The 23,047-nt window shown below is 36.3% G+C and overlaps 2 protein-coding genes and 2 pseudogenes across 2 annotated transcripts in view; all 4 read right to left on the bottom strand.

The window, feature by feature from the left end:
* LOC108078782 (pneumococcal serine-rich repeat protein) overlaps positions 1 to 23,047 on the bottom strand; it is an 84,861-nt gene that overhangs the window by 30,304 nt on the left and 31,510 nt on the right. The window lies entirely within an intron of this gene.
* LOC108078599 (uncharacterized) lies at positions 5,350 to 6,001 on the bottom strand (annotated as a pseudogene).
* Positions 6,896 to 7,569, bottom strand: LOC138928308 (uncharacterized; annotated as a pseudogene).
* Positions 8,189 to 8,848, bottom strand: LOC108078600 (uncharacterized). The gene is made up of 3 exons (XM_017172520.1): positions 8,789 to 8,848; positions 8,409 to 8,726; positions 8,189 to 8,344 (listed from the first exon to the last, which is right to left on the bottom strand). The coding sequence occupies exons 1-3, from the start codon at positions 8,846 to 8,848 to the stop codon at positions 8,189 to 8,191; spliced, it is 534 nt and encodes a 177-aa protein (XP_017028009.1).

The following is a 23,047-nucleotide window of genomic DNA, read 5'->3' as shown; positions in this document are numbered from 1 at the left end:
ACCAAAAACTGTTTGTTGTATTTATTGCTATTTTTCGAGGAGGCTCGAAACACACACGTCCGCAGCGTCGGAGAATTTTTTTTTTTTTATTTTTTAAGTTGAGAGAGTCGCCAAATATGTCTCTTTTTTAACAGAGCCAATTGTGCTGTTAAAACGCAAGGAGAGAGAGAGAGAGAGAGAGCGCGCAAATGACTAGAGAGAGGCAGAGAGTGCAGGAATAGTGGCAAAGAAACGGGCCATGAGCGGGAGAGCAGCTGTTAATGTTAACAGGGAAAGAGCGCAAAACTCAACTGGCAAATTGCAACTTTATTACTTTGTCGTCATGCACCTAAAATTACCTAAAAGTTTTAACTTTTTCTTTCCATTTTTTTAATGATTGAGTTCGTCAATTTTTATATATTTTAATAATCGGAAAAATGTTGTGTATCATAAGCAAAAAATTAAAGCTCAAATTTAGTTACTTTCAGTGTTAATTATTTTTTGACAGTTTGAATTACTTAGTTTTAATTTTATAACTTCAATATTTTCTTTAATATTAATTTTTTTTAAATTAAATAATTTTAAACATTTTTTTCATAGTAATTTGGTATATATTTTAAGCAAAAATAATTACAATTTCTATAAGAATATCCTATTATACTTATACTTTTTTATTATTTCGATACTACATTTAACCTTTTTTTTTTCTTATTTTGCCCAATATATAATTTTTTTAAGCCTTTTGTGACTACTATCTCTGCGCATTTTCTCTCCTACTCCACTTTGCCAGCGCTCTTATTTGTTTTTTAATGCTAGCTAATAAATATTTATTTTTTTCTTTGTGCCTGGTGTTTTGTACTATTTCTTTTTTTTTTATTTGTTAATTTCGGTTAGCTCATTGTCACTCGACTTTTTGCGGTTTTTCTGTTTACCGACTTGAGCCGCCGTCCAAAGTCCAAGAAATTATATTGTCAGACAGCTGGTTGTGGGTAGAAGGGGGTGGTGTTTTAAGCAGGGGGGAAGTAGTGTGCCAACAACCGCACGTTAATTAAATTTATTTATGCAGCTTTATTTTGACTTTATTTAATTTTTTGTTTGGTTTTATTTTTAATGATATGATTCACATGTGGCATTCTTTTGATGATACGCGAATAGAGGTTTTTTTAGTGGGCCCTCAGCACCCAGTGATTGCGGGTATGCTCGATGATTGGGCATCAATAATAGTTTTAATAAACAGTTTTTTTTTTTTTTTTTTTTTTTTTTTGAGTTTATTTAAACAATTTTTAGATATAATTACCTTTCTTGATTATTAATTTTAATTGTAAGATATAGTTTTTGTTGAAAATGATATGAAAAATCGAGTAATGATACATATTATTCCTACTTATGTTTATTATTAACTAAATTAAAATTTCAATTTTGTAAAAAAGCCACTACATGGTATCTCCTAAGTCGAATAACTATGCATATTTCACAATTTTCCTTGCCAGACACTTGGTGCTTTTGTTTTAAAATAGAAACTTCAAATGTATTAGCATGTCTACGGATTTGTTATTTTGTTGCTGGCTGCTGGCTGGCTGGCTAGCCGGTTGTTGTTAATCGAATGTGTTGTGTCGGCTGTGACCCCCCCCTCTCCGCCCCGTTTAATCCGCGTGCGCCCCTGTAACTACAGCACCCCCGCTGCGCACTTTGCTGCCATCCGACATCCGGACGGGAGACAGCCGACAGCCGACGACGGCAACAATTGAGACAACTTATCATGAAGTGCTAATTAACATTGTCTGGCCGGGTCTCTCACGTATGCCGATGTCTGGCGACCTACCTGCGGTTACCAAGAGCCCCTCCTGCGCCAGCCAGCCCGCCGCCCATGCACCACCTATAACCCGCCCAAGCGAAGGCGAAAAAAAAAGCCGCAATTCACCCAAAACTGGCACTTGTTCGCGTCTCTCGTCGTCTGTGTTTGCCTTTTTTTTTTGGGTATACAAAGAAATAGCAATTGTATACCCTAGAAGGGTATCATGGCTAAAGTCAGAAGTTTGCAAGGCATTATCAGACGATTCGATCTAGCTAAGTAAGGGTTTAGTTGCTTAACTTAACAGCTATCGATCCTAAACTTTTTAAAATTCTTATTTTAAATATATGTGTAAAGATCATGATAAATATTAACAGGACTGCTTAACTATATCTTATAGCCTGGCTAAAAATTATTTCTATTGTACTTTGTTTTATTTTTGCTGAGATTTTAAAAAACTTTGCAACTATTGCCTGCATAAATTGACCCAGAACTTTGGCCATAACTTTCAGAGTATCAGGGTATCGACCTTCCTTACCTACTCCAACATTTCTTGCTATTTTTTTTCTATATTTTTTTTATATTGCTTTGGTACACTGAATATTGCCAAAAAGTTGTGGGGAAATACAACAAAAATTACTGTGTACACATTCGTCGAGACGGAACATTTTGTTTATGTTGATAATCTAATATGTGCTGACGTATTTCGTACGTTTTTTTTTATTTCTTTCTATTGAGAAGAAGATGAATTCTGGGTCTGCAGGTTGTTTTTTTTGTTGATTTCTTTTTGGCGGCTTCTCTTAGCCACCTGGCCAAGGGAATCGATCGATCGATTGGTTCGATCGATGGCGATCAAGTGATCGTGCCAAGGCTGTGAGCTGTCTGTCTGCATTTATAAATAAATTGTGGCAATTAAATAAATAAAATAGATGCATATGCATGCATTTTTAATTGTCGGTGTGAAAGCGTTGCACGTGTCGTATACGTAATACGTAGACTAGACTCAGCCTTTACACCATTACCTCATCCCCCCTCCCAAAAGCGATTAAACTTTGCCTTGGCGGGGAGGCTATTGCTATGTGGGGTTTCTCATTGCTAAACCAAGTTGCATATGGCATTGGAAATATTTAATTACATTTCAATTAAACAAAGAATTGTGGAAAATTAATGTAGAAAATATTACCAAATTGCGGAGAGAAGATATTTAATTTAAAAGAGTTTTGAAAGTTTAATTGCATTATTTAAATAATTTAATTATTCGTCTAAATAAAGTGGAAAATTATTTATTTATGGAGTAAGCAGAAAATACAATTTTAGCTTCCAGTTATTTTTTCTATACTTTTATTATGAATAATATTAAGCTTATTTTTGCCTTATTTATCATTGATATTCATTTAATAATTAATAATTATAAATTATAAATATTTTATATAATATTAATTTAACAATTAATAATAATATTATAATTAATATATTATTATTTTTTTATTCGCAGATTATTAATTTTAAATTATTTAAAATTTATATTTCTTCTCGTAATTAACAACAACTTTTTTTATTTTTACCTCACTGATAATTTATTAATTTAAAATGAACCAATTTTTTATTTATCAATCTTTATTCTCATAAGTTTTTGTATGTATCCTTAAGTTATATTGACGTTCTTTGTACCTATAGTTTTTATAAGCTTTTATAATTTACTATTTTCTTCATGAATTTCCTTATAAAAATTCATTCTTGAATAAATATTTATTGTTATTTTTAAGCACTCACTTCACCAGCTTATTCTTTTACCAAAACGGCTTCGATGATACCTTTTCAGCGCTTATCAATTTGGTCAACTTGTGGGAAACTAAGAGAAGCACCTTGATTTCCGCAGCCTTTATATAGGGTACAACACGCATCGAAGGTGCTAGAGTGTTAGTCATTGGACTTTTGCTATTGTTGCTGCTACTGATGCTGCTGCGAAGCTGCAATATCTGTCTTGACTCATTGTTGCCGCTGGCAGAGCGACACCGATTGCCGCCGCTTCTGCTCCTGATTCCGCTCCCGCTCCCGATTCTGCTTGTGATTCTTCAGTTCGTGTGATAAGCAGACTGTGGCGAGACAACAAAAGACATCGCAGACAAGCTTGCACTTACTTTACATGTACCGATGTGTGGTAGCGATGTGCTCTTGATATTTTTAGACACCGCCCGTCAGCCTGCCGCGGCGTAAAGAAGAAAATAAATATTATACGGGGTAAAAAAAAGGCGGAGGTGGCAGCAAATGCAGAGGCAAAGGCAAAGGCAAACGCAAATGGCAATGGCGATGGCACACACAACTCGCATCGCCTCACATCGCCTCACATGCTGGCCAGACAATGAGTCTAGTCGGGCATTGGTTCAGATTCAGATTCAGATTCAGATACAGCTACAGATACAGATACAGATACATCTGTGATGCTGATTGCGAAACATGCCAGAGTACGAGACTCCTCACTCAGTTCATTCAAAATTTGCGGGCGATTGATGATGCATCGATCGTTTGGCACACGGAGAAAAATTATTAAGGTGTTTAAGGATTAATATTTGTACAAAAATTTGATGAAAAATTAAGGTTTTAATAGAAAATGTCTAGTATTAGCTTGATGAGCTGGAATAACAAGTAACTTATATAAATTCAAATTCAATTATCCTTAAGTGTGTTTCTACTTGTACTAAAATGTTCAAAATAATAATTCCTACTAAACATATAATATATATTTATATAAAAGCATCAGTCTTACTCCCCAATTTTTTGGTCCTGTGCACTTGGTTCGATTTATCATCGGATGCAACAGGTACAACAACGAGATGGGTAATGGAGCCGCCTTGCTAATGAATTTCCTGCCGCCTTTCTCCGCTTTTGAAAGGCGGCCAGCTCATTAAGCCCTCTATTGACTGGCTAAAGATGGAACAATGGCCAATACAAAGGCTCCGGGCTTGAATCATAACTCATTGAACTTTTGCCGGCAGCAGCAGCAACAGCAGCAGCAGCCGGTGAAACATAAAAAGTGTCAATCAGTGACTCTGCTGTGGCAACGATGGTGACGCCTCCAAAGTCCCATTACAATGCCATTTTTATGGACACTGTGCTGGAGGGGCCATGGCACAAGGAGGACGGGCAGAGTAAGGAGAGGCGGCAGCTGGAAAATAAGAAGCAACAGACGGCAGGGTCGTAAATGTAGTAATAATAGTCGCCGAAGGGCCAACACGCCGACGTTAGCTAGTTGCGGTCGGGATTTTCAGAGGGTTTGGGCCAGGCGCATCATCAAGCACTGAGCGAATAAATGGCACTTTATATGTAATTTCTAAGTTTAAATTAATTGAGAAATTTTTGGTAAAGCTTATTAAATACTTGAGGTGTAAATCAAACCTAATTTACGGAGCGGAAACTAACAAACGTATCATATTTACAAACTTTTTGCTCTTAAATTATTATTAAAACAACTTTAAACACCAATATTACTTTATTCAACACAATTTAAGGGAAGATATATAAACATAAATTATATTAATATATCATGTTATATTTTATAAATATATTATAATAAAATATCATACCAAGTCCTCCACAAATTGAAAACTAACATTTGTGGCAAACTGTGGCTTTCCATAAAAAATCCAATCAATGGCCAGCAAATAGTCTCCAGTGGGTAAAGGAAGTCTCATGATATCGGTCGACAAGTACATATCCTTTATAAACACATGTCCCTTTGAAAGGATAACCAAGTTAGCTATAAACTTGGCAATTTAAATTTCAGACTCACATAAAACGGACAGGTGTGATTGATATTTGAAAAGTCCTTGTAGATATTGAAAAGCATTATTCCCACGGCATCATATGGCTTTCGCAAGAACCTGCAACCATCAATCTTTAAATTGACAAGCTAAGGCTTATAGCCACTTTCCCGTTTGAACATCCTATAGTGAACCACAATATCCTTGGTCGGCTGCAGGAAGGTGACATTCAAATTGAACACAGCCTTGTGGCGACTGATCGCTTTCAGGCGGCAAAGATTGATCCTGATCCAGGATATGTTGTAACTACCGCACATGGCATTTGTTAGCTTAAAGATTACCGAATCCTGGCAATAAAAAATCCTGATATATAAAGTTAATTTTGTGTATTTACTGAACTTACAATAGGCCTCCAGTTCAAGGAGTAAATAAGGCAGAGAAAAGCGAGTATTTTGAAGCCTGCCTTCATGTTTCTTGGTTGTTCAAAAACTACTGAGTGCTAGAATCATATATTCCCTACAAATAGGTTAAACATTATCAGTTGCATCTCTATTTAATTTCAACTTCAATCAGTTTTCAATTACCTTTAGCTGTATGTAGTAATGGATTTTTAATAGTTGTGAGCAAAAGTTAACTTTTATTAAGAGAACACGTGTGGAAAATCCCGGAAACCAACTTTGTTTTTCAATTGAATTTAAAAATTCACTCAATAATTTAGAGATATATATTTTTTATATATTCATAAAACTTTATTATATTTTTCTTTCACTGTTGGGGTTGGTTTGACGATCAACTCGGTGCCATTGGCTGGTGTCGAAGAGCAAGACATAAATGTCTAACATATGTTGAGGATGGCTTTTGGAGTTGGCCGGCGAAGCGACAGGTCTATTACCAAAAGCCTGCTTATGACGGGTTATTGGACGCATTTTGGGCCACACACACGAGACATGCCGCAACCTCAAGAAACATTTCAAGGATAAAACTATACATATTTTTAGGAGGATGTCCAGATAAATTATGTATTATCCTTAAAATATTTTGTGAATGAAATCTTTTCTTTTAATATTAGTTTGAGCGCTAAAATACTGAAATTATGTATATAACATTTATAATTATATTTAAACAAATATATACTTTTTTAATTGACTTTTTTGCATTCTACAAATATTTCATTATAAATACATATTATTTATTTAATTCCTGGCTATTATTTATCATCATTTTATTTTGATTTTTAATTTTTCAACATCCAACATTGCTTTTGAACATTTAACATGTTTTATATGACAGGATATAAAAGCAAATTTTTCAAACGATTCCTCTGAAAAAGATTTAAGATATATTCCAGATATATTTCTAGTTATTATAACAAATCCTCCACAAATTGAAAACTTATATTTGTCATAAACTGAGGCCTGTGATTAAATATCCAGTTCATAGACAACATGTAGTCACCGGTTGAATAGGGTGGAGTTTTTATCTGAGTTGTCAGATACATTCCCAATATCAAAATGTCGCCCTTTAAAAAAGGGAATAATAATAATAAAAAATAATTATAAAATACTTCATATTTTAAAGTTACGCTTCAAATTACTTACTGTAAATGGACAAGTGTGGTTAACATTGGAAAATCTTCTATAGGCATTGTATATTAACACGGTAATGGGATCGTATGGTCTTCTTAAGAACCGACAGCCATCCACTTTCATGTTAAAAAGCCAGGGCTTATATCCATTTGCCCTCTTAAGCATTTGATATTCCAAAAAAAATGGCAGTTGCCGGACGGGCCAAGGTTGCATTAAAGTTCAGAATAGTTTTATTCCGACTGATCGCCTTCAAGCGACACTGATTTATTGTAACAAAAGAGTTGTCATAGGTTTGGCACCTGAAGTTGGTCAGTTTATAGGTTACGGAATCCTAGAATTTATTTGATACTGGATAGGGTTGGAGATTATATTGCATATTCTATAAACTTACACTGGATTTCCAGGTGAGAAATATTGTCAGTAAACTGACCACTTTTAGCGTGTGCCGCATTTTAGTTTTAGTTTAAATAAATTCTATTTCACAAACTACTCATATAAATACCTTAAATAATGGGAATCTGCTTACGGAAATAATATTTAATTGGATTCGCCACAATGGATGTTTTAATTATTGTTTAATCGCTATTTATATTTGATGGATAACATAAAAAACAAGAACAAAATAAAAACTAAAATTGGGATTGTAAAAAATAAAACAGGCATTCAAAGTTTGATTTGACACTGTTTTGTTTTAAACCCTTTTAGAACATAATTATTTATGACAAGGAAATTCTTGTGAATATGCATTTTCGTTTAATATTTTCTTGGTATGACAACAATGTAGTGTCAAAACCCACAATTAATAAAAAAAAGGTGTATGACAGTGACTTTAATTGATATTTTATATTGCAGATATATTTGTGTTTTAATATTATAAATTTAAACAAATGCACCATGACGTTAAGTTGTGTCAGGAATCGGTAATTGAATACTTAAATATTTTATTTAAATGAATAAACAATTTCTTTAAGATCTTATTAGATTTTAATAGGCAATTTTTTACTTATTTAAGTAAAGTAACAATTTAAAAATAAGGAGTTTATTCATTTAAGTTTATTATTCACAATTATTCATATCAAATTCTCCACAAATTGAAAACTAACATTCGTCGCAAATTGGGGTTTTCGATAAAAGAGCCAATCTATGGCCAACATGTAGTCGCCGGTGGGAATCGGAAGGGCTTCTATATTACGCGTTAAGTACATTCCTTTAATAATCATATCCCCCTTTAAATAAATATAAAATTACTATTAATTAACCCTTTTAAAGAATATGCTTTTGAGTACTCACGTAATATGGACAAGTGTGATTTATGTTCGAGAAGTCCTTGTACAATTTGAAAATGAATAAGACAAAGGGATTATAGGGCCTTATCATGAACTGGCAACTATTGACCTTGGTGTTGATGAGCCATGGCTTATATCCGCTTTCCCTTTTGAACATTCGATTATGCATCACAATGTCGTTGGTGGGATGCAGAAAGGTGGCATTAAAGTTGAAAATGGTTTTATTACGACTGATCGCCTTCAGGCGACACTCGTTTATCCTGACCCACGACTGGTTGTAGCTGCCACAAACAACATTAGACAACTTATAGCTGGTGGAGTCCTGATAATAATAAAACTAGGATATTGAGGGATTCGTTGAATTTGATTGTACTTGGAACTCACGCTTGATCTCCAGGTGAGTAAAACACTTAGGACGCCTAGCAGTCGCAGTGCGCTCTCCATGGTTTTTAGAGTGGAAATGTATAATACTTGTACATTTTATTATCATAGAAATCATTCAAATGGAAAAACCCATAAATAGATTTCAATGGTTTATTATTTTATCATAATTACAATCTTTTGAAATTTAATTATAATTAACTATCCTATCCTTACTTTTTAATAACAGCATTTTTTGAAAGTCATATCAGATTCTTCATGAATTACCATTCGCCGCACGGCTTCTATTCTACACATTAAAAACATTCCGTTTATATTTATCTTCCTTTTTAGATAGTTAAACATTTAAGTATAGATAAATTTTATATATATATATTGATGATAAATATTCAAGTGTAATTTAAGTTAGGAAAATACTTGTAAAATTAAAATTGAACCACTTATAGCTAGAGGAGTTCTGATCATTTATATGATATTCAGGGATTCTTAGAATATTACTAAACTTATAACTCACTCTTCTTCAGGTTAGTAAATCCCACAACACGCTTAGCAGTCGCAGTGGGATCTCCATGGTTTTTAGAGTGGAAATGATGTAATACTTTCTGTTTTATTATTATAAAAATTACTCAAATGAGAAATTGAATTGTAATTACAAAACTATGTTTTGACAAGATATCATATCAGATTTTTCACAAACTGAAAACTAACGTTAGTTGAAAATTGCGGCCTTCGATAAAAGAGCCATTCGATGGCCAGCAAATAATCACCAGAGGGAAACGGCAGGGCCTCTATTTGTGGCCTTAGATACATTACCTTTATAATCATATCCCCCTTTAATGAATAAACATAAATAAATACAAAACTTAAGTTTACTTTTTAGGCAGTACTCACGTAGAATGGACAAGTGTGATTTATGTTGGAAAAGTCCTTGTACAATTTATAAACAAATAGAGCGAAGGGATTATAGGGCTTTATCATAAACTGGCAACTATTGATCTTGGTGTCTATGAGCCATGGCTTATATCCACTTTCCCTTTTGAACATTCGACTGTGCATCGTAATGCTATTCGTGGGATTGACAAAGGTGCCATTAAAGTTGAAAATAACCCTATTTCGATTGATAGCCTTCAAACGACACTCGTTAATCCGCACCCACGATTTGTTATAGCTGTCGCAAACTACATTAGTCAGCCTATAGGTGGTAGAATCCTGGTAAAACATGGAATCATCTCACAGATTCACTAAATAATGACCACTTACACTTGATTTCCAGGTGAGTAAAACAGTTAGGAAACCGACTAGTGGTAGTGTTTTTACCATGATTATTGCAAGTGAAATGAAGAGCAATACCTGTACGTTTTATAATTATGTTTTCATATTATTGAAATGGAATACATAATGAGGCGTCGTTCAGATGGAACTAATTTCTGTAAATAAACAAACAATGAACTACGTTTAGCTAACGAGGGGATTTTATACCAAAAACATTTTCCGAGATTGAAAAATAATATAAAAAAACATATTTAGAACGCATATTCTGCATCAGAAAAGCAGCTCTAATTGAAGAAACTATCAAGCTTAAGGAAAAATATTTTAAAATATGTTCATAGAATAAATAAATAAATTCCTTTATTTCATCTTAGTTCTTTCTATAGAATGTAGAAAGTGAAAACTTGAAAAATACTTTCCTAAAGAACCCCACGAGCCCCATAAAGGCGTAATAGAAATCTGCATTTAATGTCACAAATTCATAACCCGAAAGGCAACTGGCAACATGCCGCGTAAATGACCAGAGAAGCCCGCACCCTTGTCCATAAAATCCAGAAGTCCCAGAGTCAGCCGGGCACAATGAGGTGCTGAAAGTCAAAAGAGTTTTGTGGCAAATTCTCATTATACAAATTGCACAAGGCGGAGACAGCAGGAACGAGAACAAAATGCTAAGAAGTCAGGCGAAGAAAGGTTTCCGGAAAACACCTTTGCCGCAGCGACATTGATGGAATGACAGACAGGCTGACAGACAGACAGACAATCGTGGCAATCCTCCGAAGGTCTCACTGAATTCGCATTCAAATGAACCCAAGAAGTCGAAGCCGGGCAAAAGAATCTATTAAGATATTATTGGAAGAGGGGAGGGAGCACGCTGCTCCGAGGGATAAATCAGTGCATGCAATTGTTGCAGACAATTTGGGTCGGGAACTGGCTGCTGAGCCCACAATTGCGGCCATTAGTGAGGAACTGAGGCTCAATCTGTATCCGAATCCGAGGGTAGTCCCCGTTCGACGCCAAAAGCAACCCTTTTTCTTGTCTCGCCCCGTCGTGCATGTGTTTTTTCGTTCATTCTGTAGACATTTTTCGTATGACAACGACAAATATTTGCCGGATAATATGAATAACAAAGCAGAAGGCACTAAAGGCGAGAGAAGAGGCCACATCACAGGGCCAAAACGGGGCGTTCGGTGGGTGTTTCAGTGTCTCGGTGTCTCAGTGTCCCTGTGGGTGGTTGCAGGGCCGAACACACGGGGTGGTTAGTCAGCCGCCAGTCAACCTACTTAAGCCGCAGTTAGAGACCCAGACTCTCGTTGTCCCATTCTGCGATTTGGATTTTGCACAGAAAACAAGAAGATAGTTCTATTTAGACATGGAAGACCTAACTAAAATATATTTAAAAATATAAGATTAATTTTTTATTAAAGTCTGAAATTATTGAAGTAGTTAAGAGGTCCTTGGGCTTGTTTCAATTTTAAAAACAATATTTACGAAGCTTAAAGAAGGCTGTTTATTTAAATTTCATATTAAAAACCACATTTTTGTAACCTTTTCACTCCCTATTTTCTCAGCAAATATTTGTATATTTTATGGTGCTTTTCTCACAGTGTAATTCCGGCCGGGGCCAGACGACTACAACTTAAACTAAAAGGCTGCACCACGTTGTTGCTGTCGCTGATATTCTCGCTGTTGTTGTCGCCGGTGTCTGAGACGCAGACAACTTCAAAATGGAGCAGCGCCAGAACCAGAGCCGGAGACGGAGCCGGAGACGGAGTCGGAGTCTAAGTTGGAGCAGGAGAATAGCTCCGGTGGACCCCGGACTCACTGACACAAAAGTGCTTTTGTTGCAAAGTTTAATGAAGAAGAGCCCGATGGTGACGAAGGAGGAACAGATTTTCTCGGGCAAATGAGACATAAAAAGCTTAGGAGAAAGTATACACATAGAAAGGGAATAATTAATGTTGCTGAATACAATAGGAAATATTGAAATATTAAAAAAAAACATGTGATTTATAGGGCTAGACTAAATCAACTGAAATGGGTTTGATGGGTTGTTTATATTTTATATTATTTGTTCTTTAAGATGTACACTTTTTATTTCTTTTATATTTGGTCTATTTACCTTTAAGTTACGCTAAGAATTGAATCGGTTTTCTTCAAATTATTTTCTACTTTGTTTTTGAAATACAAATATAGGTATTATCTTAAAAATCATAAAGATAGCCTTGGTATATCCCTTAAATATAATTAACACATTATGGATTTTAAACCTATAGTTAGTGGCCTGTTCTTGTGTGACACTAAGCTGGCTGATGCAACATCGAAATGCCTCAAAAGGCATTAACCCTTCTTGTCAATAAGCCCATAGCCCCGATCTTTTCTGGACACTGTCTGGGATTGCAGGGCAGGGGTACAAAACAAAAAATGCATAAAAGGAGTAAGAACAGGAGAATACAAAAAATGAGAAACGAAAAATCGAAAAAGAAACGAAAAAAGGGGGAAAAAACCAAGTGCATTGCAGCGACAAACAAAAAAATTGCATGCTGAGCTTTGCTGTTGCTTCGCTTGTTGTTGTTTTTGGTGGTGTTGCTGTTGCTTCTGCTGCTCCTACCTCTCCTGCGATGCACTTCAGACGATGATGACGACGACGACGACGACGCTGCTTTGTTGCAGCCCAACACAATCGACACACAGACAGGGGCGCGGTGAGGGGATTTCGAACACAGACGGGGTCGCGAAGGGGTCTGCCAAAAGGGGGAGTGAAGGGCAGTTAACCGGAGACACAGAGGGGGTCAGGAGGAGGGTAGAACTGCAGACCGTGGCAGACAAAACAATATGTTTGTTTGGATTATATCCAACATATACACACGACTCGCACTCAGGAGGAAAATATATAGTAGAAAAATTATGATGCTTAATATATTTTTTATAAATATTTCAAAAAATGTTCTTAAAAAAGTTTAGTTATTGTTAAGAAAGCCTTAAGCTCAGTTTGATGTTTCATATTCACAAATATCAAATATTTCTGCATTAAAGTGCCCTAAAATTCTCAAGTCTGAATTCCGGGGCACTTAACCTCGAATATGTCTCATCTGTAGCGAAGTTTTCTGATGAAACCATCAACCTGCTGGACTTGTCTTCTAAGTCCACTAAAGCTCAAGTTAGTTTAAGGTTTATATCAAATTTCAAAATATATTTATGTTATTTCATTTTATATAAAAAATTAATATTCCTCTTCTTTCAGTGTATCTGCACACACTCACTCAGTGATGCAGCGATGCCACGACGCTTTCTTTGTATGCGCAAACAATTGGAGCAGGCGGAAGTTGCATGGCGGCGACGGTTGTCCGGACAACCAGTCGGTGCGAGTGAAAGGCCACAGGCCAGACGGTGGCAAATAAGAGAGAGAAAGAGAGATACAGACACCAGAAGAGAGAGAGAGAGGGGCAAGTCACGACTGAAGCGAACACCACACGGTGCACCTTGAAAGTGCGTTCCTCGCAGCCTCACTTGGCCCTACGCCTTGATTAACTGTCAGTGGCTGAAAAGTGATTTAATCAAGGCAATGTCCAGGCAAACACAAACTAAAATTGCAGTCAACAAAAAATAGTATTAAGATGATCAAGTTGATATGAAGGACTAGAGATACCTTTTACCTGGCAGTCTATATAATTATTCAATTTTTAGGGTCTAGTTTCGAGTTAATTTGTTTTTTTTTAAATGCTTAATTGATTAATATTAACTCTTGAGAATAAAAAGCATTCCTTTAACAAATACAGTAATTGATCATTTATTTAATAAATTTATAGACAACAATTACCACCTTTTGAGAACATATTAGTTTTCCAACTAGTTTCCCTTTTCAAGTATCAATTTCTAGGCAATATACCCTCCTTTTGCCTATGATAAAGGGTAACGAAGTCCTTAAAGCAACAGCAACCGCAGGTTCGGCATAGGCAACATGTGCTCCATATGGGGCAGCAGCTACCCAGACTCCGATGCAGATTGAGACTCCGACTCGGACCCCTGGCAGATCAGACACGGCCACGAACTTAAATTCGAACTCGGGGCAGATCGCAGGCGCTGCCCCAAGACTTTTTCAGCACTCTCCAGCAGCCAAAGCACATCAATCAACTGGCCTCCTCGAGAATGAGCATCCTTCGAGGGGCCGCTGTTGGTCGAAATCCACTTGCATCTCTGGTGCAACATTCGCTGATGCTGCTGCTGCTGCGTCAACGTCGCCCATATTTGACATGGCCATAATTACAGTCAGACGTCTGCTGGACTTGGTCTTGCAGCTGGACCTGAGATATAGCCTGGGTCTGAGTCTGGGTCTGGTTCAGGGACCTGGACTGGAACTGGGACTGTGGACTGGTATTGGGGACTTGCAGCTTGTTTTAAGCGCGCTTTTTTCCACAAAGTTTCAGCGTCTCCGCGAACACAAGGAAATTAAGCACAGTGGCTGTCAAGGGTTAGAAAATTAAATTAAAAATTAATTTTTAACTCCAGTAAACTGCGTTAATTATTCTTCAAATATAAAAAAATTAAAATTATATTAAAATCTATATTTCCTTTTTAAATACATTTAATGACCATTGTATATACTCTTCAGACAATTTTTGTTAATCCGGCTCGAAGGACCAAGGCTTATGGGTAGCAGTGTTACTGTTTAAACCCTAGGATGCAACCTACTTCTGTAATGAATATATCGAATTTCCCTAGCTTATAGAACACACCCACTGTGCGGACAACCATCGGGGCACGTCTGCAAGGAGCCTATCAATTTTTGACGAGACAATCTCAGAGTCCGAAGGGGTCCAGTGCAAAAAAATGCAGTCGGAGACGGCGCGAGCAATTGGCTGGCCGGCCAGGGGTGAGAGGTGAGCTTACCGCGGCCAGGGGCGGCGGATGGCAAAGGGGGATGGGCTGAACAGACGTCTGCGGTCTGTGCATAAAATTACGATAAGTGCAGGCGAGGCCACTGTCCAGAGGGCAGTGAGCGGCGCGACTCACCTCAGTTACCTCCCCCATTCCATCCCTGAGAGCTTATGCTTACGTTCGTCCTTCTCCATCGTCACGATTCCCAGATGAACTGTTGACTGATGGTCCTCTTCTTCTTCCACACTTTGTGGACCCTCTCAACTCTCCAGAGTAACGTCATTGTCAACGGTTTCGCGCTGTGTATGTGTGTGTCCTTTTTTCCTTGCCTTACATAAGCCTATTTGCTTATTATCCTATTAAATGCCAGGCCAAAAAATGTCACGAAAAACTTACACAGCAAGAAAAAGAAAGTATAAAGAATAAGTATAATTAAAGAAATTGATTCAAATCATTTTAAATTGATTTATATTTAAATACCAATTTAAAATATAAAAGCAACGCTCAAATATATTTTAAGGACATTTAAAAACTGTTCTCATAAAATATTTTGCTTAAATTGCGTAAGATTTTGTGCCTAAAATTCGTTTCCGTGTAATAGGGAAGAGAAGCTAAAGAAGACGACAAAATAACCTGAGAAAAAGTCGAACAAAGCTTAAGAAAAGGACACTTGTACGTACCTTCTGTGCAAAGGATACACAAGTGTCTCATTAAAAGAAATAAAGGACAAGCCAAGCGCCGACGAAGTCCTTAAAGTCAACTCGAATCCCTACCAGGCAGGACAAGGACAGAGGGATTCAGATGGAGAAGACGGCAAGAGGGAAGGGCGATTGAAAGACAGTCGCAACATGAGCGACTTCAAGGACAACTACAGGCAGCAACAAGAACAAGTGCCAAAAAAATCAACGAAAATGCGCTATTAAGGCAATTTTTTCGGTTGGAATCCACCAAGCTCCCCCTAAGTTATCTTTCCCTCGACAGCACTAAGCTGCACAGCTAGAAATTTTATATTTTTGTCACATATCTTTAATTATATATTGATTTTTACATGGATTATTATTTAATGTATATTATTATTAACTTTAATGTATTGTTTTTCCTGAAAGTGAGGTAATTAAAATCAAATCAAATTCACATTCATATCATATTCGCCTGTCCAATTATAGTGTTATTTTTTCTATTATTAGTTTCAATTAATTTTTTTCGCGTGTGTGCCCCTGATTACAGCAACTCCTCCAGACGGCGCAGAGGGGATGCGATGTCCGTGGGAGGAGCAGGACTGGGGGAGAGCCGTCGGGAAAGACGGGAGACTGGATACAGGAGACAGGCGACGGGTCGCAAAGTGGCTCAATGTCAGACACAGACACGGGTACAGACAGCGAGACACAGACACCAGACGCCTCGCCTCAAAGTGATTCAAATGCTCTGCTCAAACACACCAACACACGCACATTTGCCATTACGGTCCGGCTCTCTTCACGCTCTCATCGATGCAACACTCAGCACACAACCGAAATGCATGGCAAACCATTTTCAGGAAGTCCTGGCTAATTCGACTGAAGGATACCTCATTTTATTGGGCCTATTCTGGGTTTCATTATAAAGAAATGTTATAGATCATAATTCTATTATTTTATATTTTATAAACAGAAATAGGTTTTCATTTTAAATTACATGTTGTTGAAAATATACTTTATCACAATAGTTCAAGGCAGACTCGTGTATATAAAAGATACTTTTATATCGCTATGACACATGCAAAACTAAAAAAGAACAGTTGATTTTCTTAACCTTGTTAGATAATAATCACATATCATAAAGTTATCACCCAATTTTATCTTTCCCCCAATTAGACGAGTCTTATTAAAACAAAAAAACAAAAAACAGATAGGAGAAATGAAAGTGGAATTTGAACCCAATCAGCTTATATTGCTTCAAACTAAGTTATCTTGTTGTTTTGACTTAACGGCCTAAACAAAAATGTTTAGATGTCTAGCTCAGTATGTATACTATATATTTTAAGATTTAAGTAGATCCCAAACAAAGACCAAATAAATAAACTACAAGGTAAGACATTGAGCCTTTTGGCCTTATAACTTTAAACTAAAATATGAAGGCTTTAATAATAATAATAATAATAATAATTTAATAACCTGGAACACGATAATAGAAACTAAATTAAATTTGACAAATATTAGAAATTCAAAAGATTTTCAAATTCAATAGCACTCATTACATTTATAATTTTAAATATATTTTAAAGTAAATAAAATGTGAGATATAACTTAACAATACATAAACAAACTAAAAGGCAGAAAAAGAGAAAGTTAGGAACGTTTAGCTATAATTTGTTTAAGTGTAAAATATTGATTTTAAATATCCCATGCTTGTATTACTTTGTTATAATTAAACTGCATTTAAAATTAAATAGAAACTATTTAATGGTTATTTTAGTTTTTGCAAATTATATAATAGCTAATTTCAAGCTACTCCTCTTTCCGAAATTACAGGGTATGTGAAAAGCTCTCATCTGAATGCCCAAAAGGGAGATTCACCGTCTGTGTCTGGCCTTCTCTCTCCCTCGTCCTCATTCCACTCGTGTTCTGTGTGTGTGTGTGTGTGTGTGTGCAGCAGACGCATGAAACAAAATACCGAAATTCTATGCGTGACCTTGAAAAGTATTCCTCATCGGCTGCTGCTGGCTGCAGACCGACAACAACAGCAATGTCAGCGAAAGCAAAAGCAACAGCAACAACACGGGCAAACCATAAAGTCTGCTGCTGCTGCTGCTGCTGTCGTCGGTGGTTGTTTGCGTTTGTTTGGGTTTGTGTTTGCGTTTCGCTGTCGTCATCAGCGTCGCGTCGAGTCGCTCGCCAATTTTTGCCTTGGTCTTGTTGTTGCCGTCTGCATTTTCCTTGTTGTCTGCTGAGCACAATTTGTTGTTTTTCTTGTTGTTGTTGTTGTTGCCTTTGCTTTTGAGGACTTTTTTCGGTTAATTTTTTTTTTATGCCATACACTTACCACGCAAAGGGTTTGAATATCACTCTCGAGTGATTTTAAATATTTGAAAAGTGAAACAATTTGGAAAGTAATTTATTTGATTGGATATATTATAGTATTTGATTTGTATTATTTTTTATATATGCAGGATAAGTAGACATTTATAAGATTTCCTTTATTTAATTTGCTGTTAAAAATCTTGAATAAGAAATTGGTTTTACAGTACGTTTATTACATATTTTAGTTATACGATAATAATTTTAAATTTATCTTATATAATATAGTTTAGAAAACAGCTACATTAAATTTACTCCATTTTTTGTTAAGTGTTGCACTTGGGTGTCGTTTGTTTCAAGTTGATTTCTATGCAAAACCCATATTTTTTGTGTATTGATCGCAGTGAAAAAGGCCACTTCAACTTGGTTAGAAGTCCCTTTCTCAGCCTGCATCTCGCCCTCACCATACCCTCCTTTTTTTGTGCAGTGCAGAAGAGGAAGAATCGAAAGGGGCTAACAATAACAGAGGAGCCCCGGCCAGACATGCAAAGAGCGAAAAAAAAACCAAAGAAATACATTGAATTGAAAGTCAAAGGGCTAAAGGCTGTCAAGAATAAAAAATACAAAAAATTATAAGAGGGAAGGGGATAGAGGGTATTTCCAGTCTTGATCGCGTAATTGCATTTGCCAGCAATCAATTGATAAACGTTCGAGAGACATTCCATTATGCTTAATAAATTTCCAAGAGAAGGTAGTGGTTATTCTAATTGGCCAGCGATTAAGAGTTATGAATTAAATGCAACAAAGTAACCAGTTTTTAAAAGGGTACAAGGGTATATGATTTCTGCGAAGAAATATGTTATGAAAAATCGACTTTAAGTTTCCACACTTTAAAGGTTAAAAAGATGCGATTGTTTTAAGAAGACTGATCACTCAAATAATTTAATGAAAAATTAATTTAAATAATTTAATTAAATTATTTATTACGTTATGTGAGCTAATGACTTATTATATTATTATATCTAATCTATAATTATATTTATCTAATTTATATAATTATTCCTAATAAAATATAAATATCCCAAAACTATTTATAAAGGTAATCCAATAGTCGGTGCCCTCTTTTCAAGCGATCTTTCTGGTTTTATAATCTGTCCTTGGAGAACGCTGCGCATGCCCAGTAGCCGATGATGAAGTTGATGATGATGTGGCGTGGCTGCTTCTGTTGCCATTTTGGGGCAGCTTGTTTATAATTAGCATCTTGCTCGATTGCCCGTCAGTTGATAAGGCGGCTCCGTCTGTGAGTGCCAGTGTGTGTGTGTGTCTGTATGTGCTTGTGTCTGGCCAAGATTTATAGTGCCTGGCAACAGGATATTGAGAGATGCTACCAGACAAACATCCTGCACTCTGGCACACAAAGGAGAAAAAATGCACACACAAACAAGCCAGCAGAGTTTTCAAATTGCCTTTTGCACATCGCGCTCCACATGTTGCACGTTGCCATGTTACAAATGCACATAAATTTCAATGTAATCACATTCACATGTCCAAGACTCCTGGCTTCCTGTTGCCTTTTTTTTTATTGGCTCTTTCTCTCGCATTTTTGTGCAACTTCGCCAAAGGGTTCGGGCTACATTTCATTCAATTTAATATCGGTATAAATGCAACTATTCGATGGTTTTGCAGTAAGGCAGATGGAGGATAAAGAGTATGTATTTGTATGTATGTATGTTAATATATATGGATTTAAGAGGGAACTCAAGTCTAGTCTAGTCGGTGTCTGTCTGGTTTTGAGTTTATTACTTTACTTGTTCGGTTTTTATTTTGTTAGAGTGTCAGTTAGCTAAAATATACAATTTTAAGTTGATAGGTGAGCTTAGTTTTGAAAGCGGTTTAATAACTTAATTTTGAAAAGGAGTTTTAAGTTAATAAATGGAAGACTTCTAGCTAAATTTAGGTAATATTCAAGATATTATCAGGTAAGCTTTAAAAACCATTAAATAACTTATATTTAAGGATCATTTTTATAATCCAAGTGAAATTTTTAATACTTAATTTTAGTAGCAATAAATACAATAGTCTTGAGTCTTGATAATAGTCTTGAGTCACTAATTTTTAACAACATATATTTTCTAATACATTTTTAATTCAATATCCTATTTATTAGTCATTTATTTATGCATAATTTTTCGATTAAAACTCTTCAGATTCATTCGAAATTTCCTTAGTCATTCAAGAATATATATTTGCAAAAAATTACCTGTCAGGACTTTTATAATTAGGTAACTTTGCCTTCGTAATTTGTCGGTTATAAGCCCCTAAATTCATTAGCCTCATCCCTCTCTTGGCTTGAGTTATGCAATAGCATTTCGTAAATACCCAAACCATCGACTGACCACAGAGACCCAAATACACAAAAAGGCAAAAGGAAAAAATTAGGGAAACTTTTCAATGCCAAAACCCAGACAGACACGCAGACGGAAGTGGATGGGGTGGTTTTTTGGCTTTCAGGATGGGTTGAATACTTGGTCCAGTCTGCGAGGGGGTTGCTAACTGTCTGGGCCTAAGGTGGAATTCACTTTACTGTTTTTTCTCGCCTGTTGTACCTTTTTTTTTTTTTACTATTATTTTTCCTTTTCCAAAAATTCGATTTGGAAAATGTGTCTGGCTAGGCTGGTATGCCAGTGGCAGGTTGAAGGTCGTCGGGCGGCAGCAAATTAATCACGATATTAACTACCCTCTCGGTGCACGGGGGTTGGACTATACACACACACATACCCCTTCCTCATGTGAATGAGTTATGACTCACGGCGGCACTTGAATTGAATTTCAATTGTTGGACCTGTTGCCCGCTAGATAAATACGGTGGCCATATGCTTAATGGCCAGCTAATTAGGGGGAGATATAACCCTTGCAGTGGGGGGCAGGATTGGGACAGGGGGTCTGGACGGCTTTTTGTCTGTCTGTGATTCTGGAGCACACAATCAGTGCTGCTGATTATACACAATAATGCAGAGCAGCAACAAACACAAAAGGAAAGTAAAACAGTCCAGACAGAGCCTCAAAAGCCAGACAGAATCCCCTGCCACTCGGCACTCCACCGCCACTGCCACAGCTACCGCCTCTGCCTCCGCCTCCGCCTCTGTCTCCTGTCTCTGTCTCTGTAGCCTCTTTACCCAATCCCAAAATGTCTGGCGGCTGCTGTCGAACTGCAAGCGAATTGAGACTACAAAACGCATGAAATGTTCCACCGCCCACGCAGGGGGAACCCCTTTGCAGAGCAGGCGACAAGAGGAATCACTGGGGGAAATAAGGGGAAGTTATGAAAAATATTTTGCCTAAATATTCAAATATTTAAGACCAAAAATAATAAAATGGTATACAATTTTGTAAATTTATCTCGAAATTATTTTCGTGTTTCAGGTAAATCTTATTTATACTGAAAAAATATATGAAACGCATTTTATGAATGGGGATAAGAGGAAAATGAACCCTTAATTGTAAATATATCTTTAAGTTAGTCTAGAGATTGATTAAGATTTAAAAGAACTATGACATTCTTGGTCCAGATGCTTCTAGGATAATTTTCTTGTAAATAATCTGGCATTGCTACTTAAGAACTTAATCTATGATACTTATTTGTGACTGCCATCATTATCCGGTTTCGGAACCCTTTCAATAGTTGGGAATTCTAAGGTTATGCAAGCGTCGATGCTGCCTCTTAATCTGAAATCTTCTAAACTGCTGGCAAGTTTATTTTATTTAATATAATTTCTCATCGTAAAATTAACTTTGTTAAAAATAAATAGTTATAAATGGAGCCAATTTATTAATAACTTCTTTTCACATTTTTTTGCAGTGTAGCCAAACATGAGAGACACTCGTCGCATGTGCATCTAGCTCCATCTCGCTTGCACCCCATTCCCCAAATACGCTGCGCCTTTGTGCAGGCAACAGAAAATAAAGTTTATGACTTTGACTGCCAACGGCAACGACGAACGACGAACGATGAACGGTGAACAACGAAGTCTGACGATGTCTGCACCGGCGACGGCGACAACAACAACAATGGCGGCGTCTATTATTGCCGATTTTGCACTGTTGGTATTGTTGTTGCCTGCCAGGCGGCTCTTGAGGCCTCAAATACAGTGGGATGCATCAGTAAAGATCAAAGGGATATATATTTTTTTGACAAAATAAAATACCGAAGTGCAAAAAAAGGAATTGTTCATTTAACTAAAAAGTCTTTAAGCTATGCTTAATTTTTTTAAGATTTTAGTTTTTATCATAATTTATGTTGACTATCTTAGTTTTAAAGTTTTTTTAGAAGGAGTATAACGAATAAACGCAAGGAAATATTTTTGATAAATTGCACAACTTTTTTGTCAAACAAAAAATTGAAAACATTATTATTAATTATTTATAATTATTTACTTTAGGAAGCTACAAACATTTTAAAATTATTTTAAAGAAATGCCAAAGATATAAACTTTAAGTTTAGGACATTAACGGAATGCTAAAGAAATACACTCAAAAGTTCTGCAAACAAAATGGAGTAAGAAAACCAAGACTAATGACTTTCTCTCCCAGCATTCCTCTATCTTAATCGACTGCATTAACTTTGCCAACTACTTTCATCAATCAATTTCCCACAATTTAGAACTTTGGACATAAAGAAGAACTTTCCTATAACTATTTGGCACTCTCCTTCGCTGAATTTATTTTCCACGCCGCCAAGTTTTGTTTGATTTTTTTTTTTTACTTATTTTTTTGGAACTCACCTAGTAAATCACATTAGCACATGTAAGCCGCACGCTGGCGCACTCTAGCGACCACTTGGGCAAACACAAACACACACTAAAAAATAAAAAAAATATATAAAAAATGTAGACGATGTCGGCGACAATCGAAAATGCCACAGGCCACTCAAAAAAAAAAAAAAAGAGTAGAAAACCCGAGGACGACACGAGCGAGTGCAAACAAAGCCAGAAGGCGTTGCGAAACTTTGGCGCGTCATTCATCCTCTGCCACAGTCCAAAATCAAGAAGAAAATCTAAAAAGGGGTCGATATAGACCGTAGAATACCCTGGAAGTGAATGAACAAAGTGTTGCCTAGTTTTTG

This window comes from Drosophila kikkawai, chromosome 3L (genome assembly GCF_030179895.1).
Source record: "Drosophila kikkawai strain 14028-0561.14 chromosome 3L, DkikHiC1v2, whole genome shotgun sequence".
NCBI lineage: Eukaryota > Metazoa > Arthropoda > Insecta > Diptera > Drosophilidae > Drosophila > Drosophila kikkawai.
The sequence above is the reverse complement of the archived record's forward strand: the minus strand, read 5'-3'. Positions and strand labels throughout refer to the sequence as shown.